We start from the raw sequence: 14,463 nt of genomic DNA, 5'->3' as shown, positions 1-14,463 counted from the left end.
AACTATAACTACCTACTGGTGACCGGCAGTAGGAAATATATATATATATATATATATATATATACATACATATATACCCCTTCGAAGAAAAACAATTTGCAACATCCTATCCCAGCCCAAAATGGCAGGAGTCTGCAAAGCATGAGTATCTAGAGCACACATGCCTTGAACCTATACAAAGTGTATCATCAGATACTCCAATTGGCTCATCCATTCACGGAATTGTATGGGCCAGTGAATACTGCAAAAACGCAGGGACATGCAAAACTAGCCCACCACAGTATCAAAGTTCGAAAGCTGTAACATAACTTTGAGGCACCATAAGCTCCGAATGCCAGAGCAGCCAAAAAAGAACCTTCTGTGCCCCCTTTCCCACAAGACACGATTAAAAACCAAGTGAGATACTTATACTGGCTTGATTCACTAGGCAGTATCAGTGTTCAAATGAAAAGATGGTCAACATGTTTCAACCTTTAAAGTGATAGTACAAGGTTTTCGTCAGGACCAGGTGTGTGAACCGGGAGGTCTACGCACACTAAGGCGCACCCTTCCCTGGATCACCAAATTGCCAGACCGTGTACTTACGGTTCGGCACCCTTACAGCCTTCTGTGTGGGACCAAAAACTTTTTCGGAAAGAAAATAGAACAGAGCACATGGTACACAGTTGTTTGCAGTATTTACTGTGAGTATGTTGCTCCATTAAATTGATAAAAACTCTCCATAGTTCAAGAGTGACGGAACCTGAACTTTCACATTATATGTCATATCTTTGTGACATAAATCTCATGCACTTTCAGTGATGCATCTTTAAAAGGGAGTATAGCGTGTACTCCTCTCATTCAATACATACCCACCAACATTCATAGCGATAAGTGGGTGTCATGTGCCTCCCCGTGTATTAGGGGCATTTAGAATAGTGACTTAAAATTCCTTAGTCATGCATCACATATATCGCTATCAGGTTAGAGAACAAAAGGATGGGGAGAAACGCTCATTAAATAAATCAAGCCCCTGCTCCCCAAGGCCTCCCACATGCATTGAGAACACCACAAAGTATTAATAGTCGCCTGGGCCATATGTAGGTGAGAAGTCCCTGCAATAGACTAGTGCCCCTTGAGGCTGAAGAAAGAAATGCGGGGTCATCATAGGTCATCTGCAGTGCCAGACATTACCTTAGGGAGCATAACATTCCTAGCCTGGGACACTATAAGTATCAGTCAAGAGTCCCCATCAAAGGAGGACCCACCCCATAGATTCTCAGAAGTGGCATCAACCAATGCAGCTGCAGCAAGTCTTTACACCTCCTCAAGCAGGACCGTTTACACCTCCAAGGCGCAGGAAGGTTCTGTGGCTGCTCCAGGTGGCCACGGGAGTCGTGAGTTGCGTTCCAGTCCAAGATCTCAGTAGGATTGTTGAAGAATGTAGATTTACCATCATCCAACAGCACTTGCAGTCTGACATGGAGCAAATGGTGCATAACAGATAGACAGATCACAAAGTCTCTTTCACTGCAGTGAAAACCGCTCTGAGCTTCTGCAAAGCTGCCATGTAATCCAGGAAAATTGATACTCTAGTGTTTTCCACCAGGAAAGGGCCTGCAGGGCACACCTGTATCAGTAAATAATTTCGGTCTCAAAACTGCAGAAGCAAGGCAACAACAGGCATGGAGTGGCGCGGGGGGGACCAGGCAGGCACACTGTGTGGTGTCTGTCTGTCTCTCTCTCTCTCTCTCTCTCTCTCTCTCTCTCTCTCTCTCTCTCTCTCTCTCTCGGGCATAGGACTTGGATAGGCCCTCCCGAGCGAACACTTCCTGCAAACAATGCTCAAGAAAGCCCCTCCTTGATGTTTTCAGGTAGTCCAACCAGTTGGATGTTACTGCCCCTAGCTAAATAGTGCAGAGGCATGTTCCTGTGCAGCTGGCGCCCCTGTCTCCATTTTGTGCACTCGGTCAGTCATTTTCCAGTGGTCATCCCTTACTAGGCTAAAATCTACCACTAGTGAATCAATTTTGATTTCCAACGCCTCTCTTGTAGAGCCTAAAGCAGCCAAGTTACCATACAACATATCTCCAGCGCACGTCCCGATTCAGTGGCTGTAGAGGAGGAAGGCAGGTCTGATGTTGCCTCCCCAGTAGGAGGAAGCATGGGGTATGTGCGTGTGCCCCATTTCGCCAAAAGGTGAGCAGAGAAGGGAGTGGGTGAAGGAAAAGATCTGTGGGGGGCAGCGCCTTTAAAGGAGCAGGGATGACCAAAGAAACTGGGTATGTGCAGTTTGTAAAGCCCAGTCCACGAACAGCTGCTCAAACTTCAGCCTAGGTGGTGCCCAAGATGGCAGGTGAGTCTCTTGAGACAATCTTAGGGTCTGAAAGGAGCTTCAAGGGGTAATGGTGAATACGGAAGGAGATGCACCGCTGGTCAAGGGGGTAATTACCTCCTCTGCAGCCATACAGTCTCCTGTTGGAAGTGAAGACAACCCCCGCCAGGCAACCCTCAGGAAGAGGTGCTTTTACTATGGAGGGGATCTCCAGTAGGGTAGCCCAGTAAGTGGGTGGGGTCCATGAGGGGAGACCCTGCAGTCCAGTCCCTCCAAGTCATTGTCCCAGCGCCCAGAATACGAAGTTGGAGGGGGTGCAGTCTTTCAGAGAAGGGGCACTGTGAGAAGCTGGCCTGGTATACGATGTCCACTAATGTAAGTGGGCACCTTGCACCAGTCCAGACAACCATTATGGTGAATTAAGATGTCTCAGACAACCTTAGAAAGCTATACAAGTGGTAGCTGTGGAGAGCAGGCTTAGTCTTGAAAGAGTGTAAAGCAGCTTGTTTTACCAGAATGTAATCTTATTGTATTGATTAAATGAAAGAGAACCACACAAGGTGTGTATTAAATTATGTATTTATTATATAATACTCTCTAGTACGTTACAGTATCTCCCACTCGGAGATATACACAAAGCACACAATACTATAGCAAAGAAATCACAGTAAATAGCACTAATACACAGTGGGCCCCGGGGGGACCGACCCATATCCTAAAAAAGTGGTACAAGAACCACGACTTGAGTCAGGAAACTGTCGAGAGGACGTAGAATTGCTGGGACCCATGGAACCACCCAAAGCGAGTAGATAGGGACCCCACAGAGAGCGTGTGCAGTGTAAGTACACAACCGCGTGCTCCGTACAAGTCTATGTGCAAGTCGCAGTTGGATTTTTAATGATTAAGGACCCTTACCAGTGGACCCTGAAGAAACCTCGTGGAAGACCGAAGGTTGGAGAGCCACCCCACCCGTGGATACCGTGGTACCCAAGTTACCTATCCCAGGGAAGCCGGGTGCATAGGTGTGAAGTGGCGTCGGAAACCGCCGTCAAACCCAATAGAGGACTTCAGGAAATTGCTGCTGCTGGAAGAGGAGAAAGTGTCTGTGGCGATCCAAATGTGGATTCTTGATGAAGAGTACCTGAAAGCAGAGGGGACAGTCTGGGTCACTTGAGAGTGACCAGGGACTCGGTAGACAAAATGCCCACCGATATCGGGTGCTTCAGGATAGATGTCGATGATCTTGACTCTGCAGCTGTGGGGACCAGGCAACGCCAAGGATGACCTGGAGCTGGATACGAGCTGTCCCACGAAGGATGTTGGGTACTAAGGGGTCGGTGTCTGGCGGGAGCACCAACAAACCTTGGCAACAGCAACCCATGCAGGAAGTCAAGAAGTTGCAGGAAGAGGACCAGCAAGGTCCAGGAGACTCACCACAAGCAGGGGAGTCAGGGCAAACCCAGAGCAGTCGGGGAAGCCCAAAGAAGACATAGTTGACCCTCCACAGGACCCACAGGTCGAAGACACTGGAGTCGCAGAAGGACCTCGGGCAGCTTTACATAACAACAGGCCACGGAGCACACGGTGCGATGTGCGTGAAGATTTTTGCAGGAGAAGTTGCCTGGGGTTGGGGCTACTTGGAGCCCAATGCACTTGCTGCAGAATTGCCAACAAGCATTTGCACTAGCAAAAGTACGCGGTGCACAGGGTTTCAGGTATTGCAGCCCCTACAAGGGATTCTGACCTCAAACTGGGTGAGAGAGCAGCTCGGGTGTCGATGGAAGTAGAAACCCACCTCCTGTGTTGTTGAACCCTTCGGAGTCCGCAGGAGCTCGGGATAAACAGATCGGTCAGCAGTGTTGCGGTGCCTGCGAATGCAGGGGAGTGACTCCTTCACTCCAAGGGAGATTATCTTCAGGTGTCTTGGATGATCCACACGCCCAACACGGATCCTGTATGGTGCACGGGTACAGAGAGGCAGCAGACTGAGAGGGAGACGAAGTCAGGCCCAAACGAAGTCCAGCAAAGTCCAGAGTGCCCAGACGGTCAAAGTGCAGTGGTTTCAGTTCCGAATCTTGTCCACGACGAATCTAGGTACCTACATCCAGGTAAGCCCTTAAGTACCCCAAGGATAGGCTTAGGAAGATTCAGGGAACCCTCCCAGGGGAGGGCCTGGACAGGCGGGAGGTTACTCCCATGTCCTTTGTCCAGTTTCGCGCAAGAGTGGGAGCCAACAGCTCCCAAGACTGGTTCGAACTGGACTATGCACAGGGACCCCAAATGTAACCGTCATACAGGTTTTCTGGTCCTGGCAAGCGCACCCACCATGCCCTAATACACTAAATCTAGTCTGGGAGGTGGTCACACCTCTCTGTGACGGGAGGCCTATTGTTCTTCCTTCACCTGCTCGAGCTTTACTCAGCAACAAGAGGGCAGAAATGTGTCTCTGGTCAGCAGCAACCACTTTGTGCTGTCCAGGACTAGAAAGCTGGTACCGAGAACAACGATAGCCTAACGGAGAGATCTCCCATGGGTCAAATCATACTTACCGGTGTGGGGGTACGATTCCAACATGTTTGACACCAAACACAATAGGGTTTGTTGCAGCCGTTTTGGAGATGGTCATCGCGCGGTCACGTAATGCCCGTCTATATTAATATATGGCTGCTTCACTGGCAACCCGGGAGAATGGACTCCTTAGGCTGCAGGGGTGTCCTGTTGATGCAGGGACATCCTTTCACTTAGAACCAAGCACCCTGCCCTCAGATTTGTAAAGCCCTGCTAGCGGGGTGACATAGGTTTTAAGTGCAGTGACCCTTAGATATAGAAAACCTATATCTTTAGTGAGCGGTGCATGCACCAACTTACATAGGCTGCAATGGCAGGCCTGTAGGGCCATTGTGAATGGTCTCTCATGGGTGGACCACTACATGCTGCAGCCCATGGGAGACCTCTGGGATACCTATGCCCTGGGTACATGGGTACCATATTCTAGGGGCTTAGAAGGGTACTCCAGTATCCAATCTGGGGTGTACCCAAGTATAGAGCATAACAGTTTAGAGAGAAAGCAGTTAAGACTGGGATCCTGATTGGCAGGATCCCAGTCAGACTAGTCAAAAACAGCATTACATCCAGCAAAAAGTGGGGGTAACCATAAGAAGCAGATCCTACTTTCCGACAGGCACCTCAGGCTGCGAGCAAAAACATTGAAGCCAGTGGCAGAGAGAGGAAAGTAATTTGCCACTCTCACCAGGAGCTGGACCTGGTAAGGAAGGCAGCAATCTCACCGTTGCCCTCACAGGGCGTTCTCCTGAACCGCAGCCGAGAGCCGAATCCTGCTCTCTCAGGAAAGGTGGAGGGGGACTCCGCACACACCCCAACTGATGGATGGCTGGTCCTTCAGGGACAAGACTGTTCTTTGCGTTCCGCCCAAGCCCACCGCGGTCGTCCTTCGGCTGGTTTTGTGGCCACGATTACCTCGCAGCTGCCATCTTGGATGGAGACATTGGGCGACAGTCTCAGTCTTCTACTCACCAGAAAGGGCAACTGTGGGGTCTCTCAGCATTCTACAGGCTCCCATCCCTCCTCTATGCTGGAGTCGAACCCAGGCAGTAGGGGTATGATCAAGGCCCTGGGGGGATGCAAGTAGGTTCGCAACGTCCCTCCTCACTGCAAGGCAGTTAGCTCTGCCCCACTTAAGGCAGCACCTGAAGATGTTTCCAGGTTGCCAAAATAGGCTACAAAGACTTTTTTGCAAAATAAGTTCTCTAGTCTGACCAGATAGAAACTAAACGATCATTTGTCACTCTTCCTCCTGTCTGTTAGAATAAGGGATGAGGATTTAGCAGTATGAAAAGCAGTCTGGCATGAGCATGGGATGACAGAACAGTAACTTAATACCACAGGTCAGTGTAAAAGGGTGCTGGTAGAACTCCGTGATACACAGAGCGTGAGCATGATGTGATTACCATAGTCATGACCTTGATGATGGTGAGCCATTGAACCTGGTGCATGACAATGCTGGACTGAGGGTGGAATGGGGCTTCTCCTTTAAACATTATGCATGGATATATTGTTTTAGAATGACCCACAATTGCAAGAACCCCCTGATTCAAAGGAAAAGGAATCAATGCTTAAGTGTTAATACAGCATACATTTTCAACTATTCAAACATAAATCATAGTTTTCATACTATCTAGTAACCAAAGTAGGTGCAAACAGGAACTCTCTTTCATAGGTTCTTAAATATGTATGTTGAGTGTCTTGATAAATGTGATATTAAAACTAAAATATGGTAGCATACCTTGGTCCGGCCCCTCTTGAAGAAAGAGAATTTGGACTCCAAGTACTGAGCTAAGTACAGCCCAGTATAAATGCTGCCCACCATGGCGAAACAAATGGAGAAGCATGTCAACACGAAACTCTACAATTATGTAGTCACAAGAGTATTTTGATCCCTCTCAATCAGAGTTTATGATGATGATATGGGGCTAATTAAGCACTCTAATGCCGAGGCGTCTTGACGCTGATGAGTGTAGGCAAAAGCAGGGGCTGAGCTAAATCTACTCAGGAGTAAACAGCCGGGTTTTCAAGGCCTTCCTAAAAACTAAAAGATTGGGTTGTAGTCTCAGTGCCGCTGGCAGCTTATTCCACAGTTTTGCCGCACAGCAGGACAGGGATTGGCCACCCCATCTGGCCCTTCGGAACTTGGGGGTGCAGATCAGGCCAAGACAGGCTGATCGTAGGTTTCGAGAAGGAATATAGGGCCTGAACATTTCCTGACAATCATCTAAGCCCCCCCCCCCCAAATTATGCCTTGTGCACCAGGCAGAGTGCCTTGAATTCGATTATCTGCCGCACGGGGAGCCAATGTAGTGCTCTTATTCCATGCGACGAGGGATGACCCTTAGGGAGCTTTAGAATTAATTGTGCCGCCGCATTCTGCAACAATTGCAATTTGTTAATCTGGTGTTTATCGATGCCCAAAAACATTGCATTGCAATAGTCCAATTTCGACAAAAAAGGGCCGCCATAACCGTCTTCTGTAGTTTGGGGGGGGGGGATGAAAGGGAAGATTTTGCGAAGAGTCTTTAGCAGGAAAAAACTGGCAGAAGTTAAGCTGTTGACCTGTGCTGACATGTTAGGTTTATCATCGAAAATAATTCCGAGATTCCTAACCATCCTGACAGGATGCGGCCATTCCCCAGCCTCTAGCGGCCACCAGGACTTATTCCATAATGATGATGTCCCGTTTCCGAACTCGATCACAGTTTAGGATGTAACACAGTACTGAATCCGTCCTTCTAGGAGTTAAGGAACATCTGAGACGTGTCCTGGATGACGGTGAGATAGCAAGTTGATTCTTCTCAACCTTAGCGCGGCCTGTGACACTGTGTCCCATGTCTCTCTCATAGACAGGCTAGTTGAGAAAGGGAAACAGGGAATAGACCTTGCTGGGTTGACATCCTCCTTGGCAGACCAGACTTTCCAGATGATTTAGGCCACTAACACCATGGAGCAGTATGCCCTTAAATTAGGAGTTCTATGTGCGCCCCCTTGCCGACCTGGTGGAAAGCTGTGGTCCCACTTTATTCTTTTATGCAGATGACACCCAAATCATCTTTTACTTGTCATCTGCACAGCACCACAACTCGGAAGCCTTGAACTCATGTTTGAGTAGAGTGGATGAATCGCCACTCACTAAAAATAAATTGAGACAAGACAGAGGTGTTGGTGCTGGGAAGGAATCCGTCCCTCTGGGGCCCTCATTATTGGCCAAGAAAAGTGGGCACATTGCCAGAGCCAGCCCCTTAGTTTAAGAACTTGGGGTTTGTGCTCGATGACAAGTGGTCAATGAAGCCTCAGATGTAAAAGGTGGCTGCCACATATTTTACCATTTTGAAATGGTTGAGAAAGATCTGGTTACTCCCACATTCAGCTAAACAGACGAAGGTAGAGCCACTTATGGCGAGATTGTATTACGGTCACATACTCTATTAGTGGACGGACACATCCTCCAGTAGACGGTTGCAGGTGGTCCAAAGCTCTGCAGCATGGATGCTCTACAGGTTTCCGAAGCAGGCCTCGGTGGTGGGCCTGCTGCAGGAGTTGCCATGGCTCTAAATAGTGAAGCAGCTTTGGTTTAAAACCTTGTTATGTGCACAGAACAAGAGCAGGGGTAGGTCATACCATCTACACAACTTTGTGAAAGCCGTATCAACTGGCCCCTCGCTTTGTTCCATTGCCCGGTCCTTATGTGGGATCCCAACAGTAAAACGGTCACCTATGAAGGACGTTTGTTTGCATATCAGGCCCCCAAGCTGTGTAACTCTCTCCCTGAACAGCTGAGACAATGTCCCTCACTCATCTTTTGAAGAAACCTGAAAACTTGGATGTTCTGAGTTGCTTGTTCTGGCAGTCCCTATCCGATACTTGCACCAGAAAACCTCCCTGGGGTAACTGTGCACATTATCAATGTTAAAATAAATGTTAAAAAAAAAAAAAAAAACTTTTAGCAAATATGGAGAGGGTGCAATTTTTGCAAAGGTTCTAGGACTCCAGTACATGTTTGACATCACACTAGATGTAATATTCACAAAATAAGATCATCTAACAGCACATCCCTGTATGCCAGGTTCTGATTTTCCTCCAGAGCTTGTGAAAAGGACGGAGGAAAGGTCTTTTTGAAACCCAAGGACTGCGAAGGATACATGACCAAACACACTAGCATTGGTGGTGGGGAGAGAGAAGCGCGTGGACTACAGATAGAGCAACATGGAGCAAGAGGGGGAGAGAAGCAAGGGGAGAGCAAGAAAACCATACACGTGTTATTTATGCAATATTTCAGCTATGTAGAATTGGGTAGACAGAACCTCCACCACAAAATTACATTAGAGGTGGGGAGGTAGGTGATGTCCATATTCTTATCAAAACTTCTGGATATGCCAAAATCTTCTCTGGAAGAGATTAAAGAAAATTGGGCAAGTGACACAGGCAGGGAGGGAGATAATGACATGTAGTGAAATCTAATATTGCGATATGGGCTTAGTGTCTAGGAAGTGTAGATTTAAAATCCTACCAGCTAATTTTTACCCTAGAACACACCTCGCACTCACAAAGTCATCCTCTCCCAGATATAGGGTCACAGAGGTGGATTTTTCCAGATTGTTTTGGCATGCTTGCTCATCGTTCAATACTAGAAGAACCATACATCATTCTACAGCTCAAGCTACTGGGAGAACAGATATATGGAAGCCAGAAATATGCCATTAGACCTTTTTCCTCACCAAGGAAAAATAAACCTTAGCAGCAGATTCATACATCTTGCATTGTTGCTGGCTGAGAAACAAATAGTATTGTCACAGAAGTCAGCCAGGGGTCTGTGCATTTCTAAGTGGGAGGCAGAAGTGTTGATGCGGGTTGGGACCCAAAGTATGGATGAAATACTTAATGCAATAATTGATGAGACCAACCATCACTGGCATCACCAGGATGGGATGACATTATGTAGGTAGATACCGTATCCTTAAACATGACCCTAATGGGTTGTATTGGAGTTTGAGACTAAGACTTGAATATCGATTGTAGTGAGACCAAATGGGTGGTTGCTTGGGGGCGGTTGCTCCCTGCACCAGAGTTCACCTTTGAAAACGTATTGACCATGTTAGATAATAGCAATTTGACTTCAAATGTAAGCGTCGGAAAAGTATTTTCATTTATGCATTCTGAGTTTTCCATTGTTCTCATTAATGTTTACAGAAGTGACTGTATCACTTCAGACATTGTGAATGGGATCTACCGGAACTTTGGGGTCATGCTACATATATCAGTCTCGTAAATGTAAATTTGAATGTCTTTGCTTACTGTATTTTCATGATAAAAGTTAGATTATTGAAAATCAAATAACATTTTTTTTTTTTTTTTTTTTTAAATACAACTCCTGCAGCAATTCCATTCCGAAAGCCACCTCCAGGTTTCCTCTACCAATAGGAGGTGGTCTTACTATCTGGAGGAAAAGTCCTGGACTTGGGGACTCATGCAGTGTGTTTGGTAGTCGCAGTGCGACGGAGGCATGGCTGTGCTTCTATCAGCCTCTCATTTCACTCTGCACACCATGCTCCCTCTCTTTGCCACCACCTGCAACTCCCCCGAACTGCTTGGTTGGCCAGGGCTTGTGGATACTTCAACTGAGCCCAGTTCTGACTCAGATAACCAATTGGTTATTGGTATTTTAGGTAAAGACTTCTAGTCTGGTACGAGATATGTGATGATTGTTGGAAGATACGTTTTGCTAGATTCTTTGTGCACTAGTAGACCTGATATAATGCATCAGATATTGTTTTCTCATTAAAATAGAATATTTAATTCTTTATATTTTGTCTCTGCATGCATAACAGTAGTTTGAACAGAATTGCCATACTCATGAGAAGGTTAGCATTCTTGTAGGAATTACATTGAATAATAATATAGCTAGTAAAGACATTTTCTACTGGAAAAAACAATGTATCGGTTTTACCTTTCTCGTGTTTCTCCTTGGTTGCTTTGTCAGGAGTCCCTGTAAAAATGTAAAGGAAGGTTATACGGAGTCAGGAAAGGTAAACGGTTATGGCTTGTTCAGCCATTACAATTTAACACATTCCAGGCAGGGAAGGATATCTACTCTTCAATCTGGAGGGGGCAGATTAAGCACATCGGCCACATTGTCATCTGGATCAATTGCGTCAGTACAGGATCCATCAAAGAGGACATTGAATAGGTATGTAATGGTTTTTGTGGAGTGAGAACCTGCCTAGAGAGGGGGAAAGCACTGAGCACATAAGGAATGATTCGTGCTTATTTACAACTTCAGGTGGAGGTAGGTACAAATGGAGAGAACTGGAGCCATGGAGTCTTCATTTTTGAGACATTGCATTTGAAGAAGAGGTCAGTTTTGAGGATGATTGTGCATGGCTGTCAGCCAGGGAAGTGAAGCGGCTTAATTTCATTTTGGATAGCCAGGCTTGATTCTGTGGTTTGGTTCTCTTGGTAACAAGCTGAAATTCTATTTTGGCAGTGGGATAAACTTCAGGGTTTTACTTGACTTTCGATTGTTGTGCTCCTAGATGCCATCAGCAAAGCATATTTTCAGGTAGAGTTGTGTGCCACTGGTGTATTGCTGGAGATGGATGTTACGGTCAGTGACAAAGGGGTGTAAGGGTCCCATGTAGATGCTGAAAAGATAGTTCTGGACTTTTCCGAAGTAGATGTGGGGCTTCTGCCATCTTTAAGCTCTCATAAAGAGGAGCGATGGGGTGCTGACGAGGTAGGATATGAACTATTGTTGAGCCGAGCCAGAGAAGCCCATGTATTCTTAATGAGTGTGGGTTTATTTATGCTTAGTGAGCAACTGATTCAAAAGGATGCAGCGAGATAAAGGATGATCAAGTTGCAAGAGCCATTCTTGTAGGTGATAAGGAAGGCATTGCAATCAATCAATCAATCAATCAATCGTAACATTTGTAAAGCACATTACTTACCAGTGAGGGTCTCAAGGCGCCTGGGGAAGGATGCTGCTACTGCTCGAATAGCCAGGTCTTGAGGAGTCTTCTGAAGGTGAGCAGGTCCTGGGTATGCCGTAGGAGGATGGGGAGGGTGTTTCAGGTCTTGGCGGCGAGGTGGGAGAATGATCTGCCGCCGGAGGTCGCTCTTCGGATGCGGGGGACTGTGGCGAGGTCGGCGGAGCGGAGATGGCAGTTGGGGGTGCAGAAGCTGAGTCGTCTGTTGAGGTATGCTGGTCCGTTGTTGTGGAGTGCCTTGTGTGCGTGGGGGAGGAGCTTGAAGGTGATCCTCTTGTTGACGGGAAGCCAGTGCAGGTCTCTCAGGTGGGGTGTGATGTGGCTGCGGCGAGGGATGTCGAGGATCAGGTGTGCAGAGGCCTTTTGGATGCGTTGAAGTAGTTTCAGGAGTTTGGCCGAGGCTCCTGCGTAGAGGGCGTTTCCATAGACCAACCTGCTGCTGACAAGGGCCTGGGTGACCGTTCTTCTTGTTTCGGTGGGGATCCACCTGCAGATCTTGCGGAGCCTGCGGAGGGTGTTGAAGCAGGAGGACGAGACGGCGTTGACCTGCTTTGTCATGGAGAGAGTAGAGTCGAGGATGAATCCTAGGTTGCGTACGTGCTTGGTCGGTGGGTGTTGGAGCTGTTCTCAGTGCGGTCGGCCACCAGGAGTCGTCCCAGGCCGAGGGGGTGGAGCAGAGGATGAGGACTTCAGTCTTGTCCGAGTTTAGCTTCAGTCGGCTGTTCTTCATCCACTCGGCGACGGCTTTCATTCCTTCATGGAGGTTGGTTTTGGCAGTGAGGGGTCCTTGTTGAGGGAGAGGATCAACTGGGTTTCGTCGGCGTAGGGGATGATGTTGAGGTCGTGCAGTTGGGCGAGCGGGGCCATGTAGATGTTGAACAATGTTGGGCTGAGGGATGAGCCCTGGGGTACGCTGCAGATGATCTCGGTGGCTTCGGAGCCGAAAGGGGGGAGGCGGATGCTCGGAGTTCTGCAGGAGAGGAAGGAGATGGTCTAGTCCAGAGCCTTGTTTTGGATCCCAGCGTCGTGGAGGCGTGTGCGTAGGGTGCGGTGGCAGACCGTGTCGAAGGCAGGTGATCGGTCCAGGAGGATGAGGGCCGCGGTTTCTCTGTTGTCCAGCAGGGCCCTGATGTCATCGGTGGCGGCGAAGAGGGCGGTTTCGGTGCTGTGGTTGCTGCGGAACCCGGACTGGGACGGGTCCAGGATGCTCTTCTCCTCGAGGTAGCAGGTCAGTTGTCTGTTGACGGTCTTCTCAATGACCTTTGCCGGGAACGGGAGTAGGGAGATGGGCCGGAAGTTTTTGAGGTCCTTGGGTTTTTTGAGTAAGGCGTTGATCTCGGCGTGCTTCCAGCTCTCCGAGAAGGTTGCTGTCTCGAAGGAGATGTTGATGGTTTTCCGGAGATGGGGTGCGATGGTGGTGCTGGCTTTGTTGAAGATGTGGTGTGGGCATGGGTCTGACGGAGATCCGGAGTGGATGGTGTTCATGATTTTGATGGTGTGGTCGTCGCTTATGTCGGTCCAGTAAAGCAGGGGATCGGTGCGGATGGTGGCCGTGTGGACGGAGGTCTCAGTGGTTGTCGGGACGGTCGTGGCGTTGAAGCTGTCCTGGATGTCTGCAATCTTGCGATGGAAGAAGGTGGCAAGGGAGTCGCACAGGTTTTGCGAAGGTGGGATGTCGTTGGTGTTGGAGAGTTCCTTCACGATGTTGAAGAGCTCTTTGATGTTGTGTGCGTTGTTGTCTAGGCGGTCTTTGAAGGAGGCCCTTTTGGCATATATGATGAGGGGATGGTTTCTGCGGGAGGCGTTCTTGTGTGCTACGTAGCTGTCCGGTGTCTGTTCACTGTGCCATTTCTTCCGTATTTTTCGGCAGGTTTGCTTGGAGGCCTGGATGTCTTCAGTGAACCAGCTTGCTTTCTTGCTGGTGTGTCTGTCGGAGGGTTTCTTGATCGGGCGAGCGTGTTGGCGCAGACGTCGATCCATTATCTGAGGTTGCGGGTGGCGGAGTCAGGGTCGGCGGATGGGCTCCGGGCACCCTATCCAACTTCTACTGTAGCATCATTCGAAGCCAGCCTGTTAGTGTGGGTGATGTAATTCTTGATGATTTGATATTCTAATCGAGCTGAAAGTGCTTCTCAAAGATATTGCCAATAAAAGTTAGGTGGACAACATGGCAATAGATAGTTTCTCAGCAGGAACTGCTTTGCTCGGTTTAAAAATGCAAGGTTGGGAAGGATCATTGACAGAGAGTGGCATGGATTATGTCGAGGATTGGTCTAAGACTGTCTTGCTTTTTGTTTGGAGAGCTTTTATGATAAATGGTGCTAGAATGTCTTCTCTGTAGGTGTGGCCTTGAGTGATTTGAAAACATTGGAGAGATCAGTAAGCAACAGGTCGAAAGCTGTCAACTGGGTAATGGAGATTGAGGGGTATTGGAGGCAGTATGGATGTCAGTCTGATATTATTGTCGGGGTTCTGACATTGCACATCTTTCTGGCAAAGAAATGATTCATACCCTTGCATTTGTCAACTGACATTATAATTGGTGTTTCTGGGAGAAGAATGCAGCAGTTTTTAAGGACTTGAAGAGCGCTATGC

General features: G+C 48.0%; 1 protein-coding gene across 8 annotated transcripts in view; it reads right to left on the bottom strand.

The window, feature by feature from the left end:
- Nucleotides 1-14,463, bottom strand: part of ASPH (aspartate beta-hydroxylase) — a 675,802-nt gene that overhangs the window by 218,195 nt on the left and 443,144 nt on the right. For all 8 annotated transcript variants that reach the window (XM_085605545.1, XM_085605551.1, XM_085605546.1 and 5 more), the window contains one exon: nt 10,830-10,868. In XM_085605545.1, the coding sequence (XP_085461671.1) occupies nt 10,830-10,868 (39 nt within the window). The remainder of the gene's footprint in view (nt 1-10,829; nt 10,869-14,463) is intronic.

This window comes from Triturus cristatus, chromosome 5_1 (genome assembly GCF_964204655.1).
Source record: "Triturus cristatus chromosome 5_1, aTriCri1.1, whole genome shotgun sequence".
Classification (NCBI taxonomy): Eukaryota; Metazoa; Chordata; class Amphibia; order Caudata; family Salamandridae; genus Triturus; species Triturus cristatus.
The sequence above is the reverse complement of the archived record's forward strand: the minus strand, read 5'-3'. Positions and strand labels throughout refer to the sequence as shown.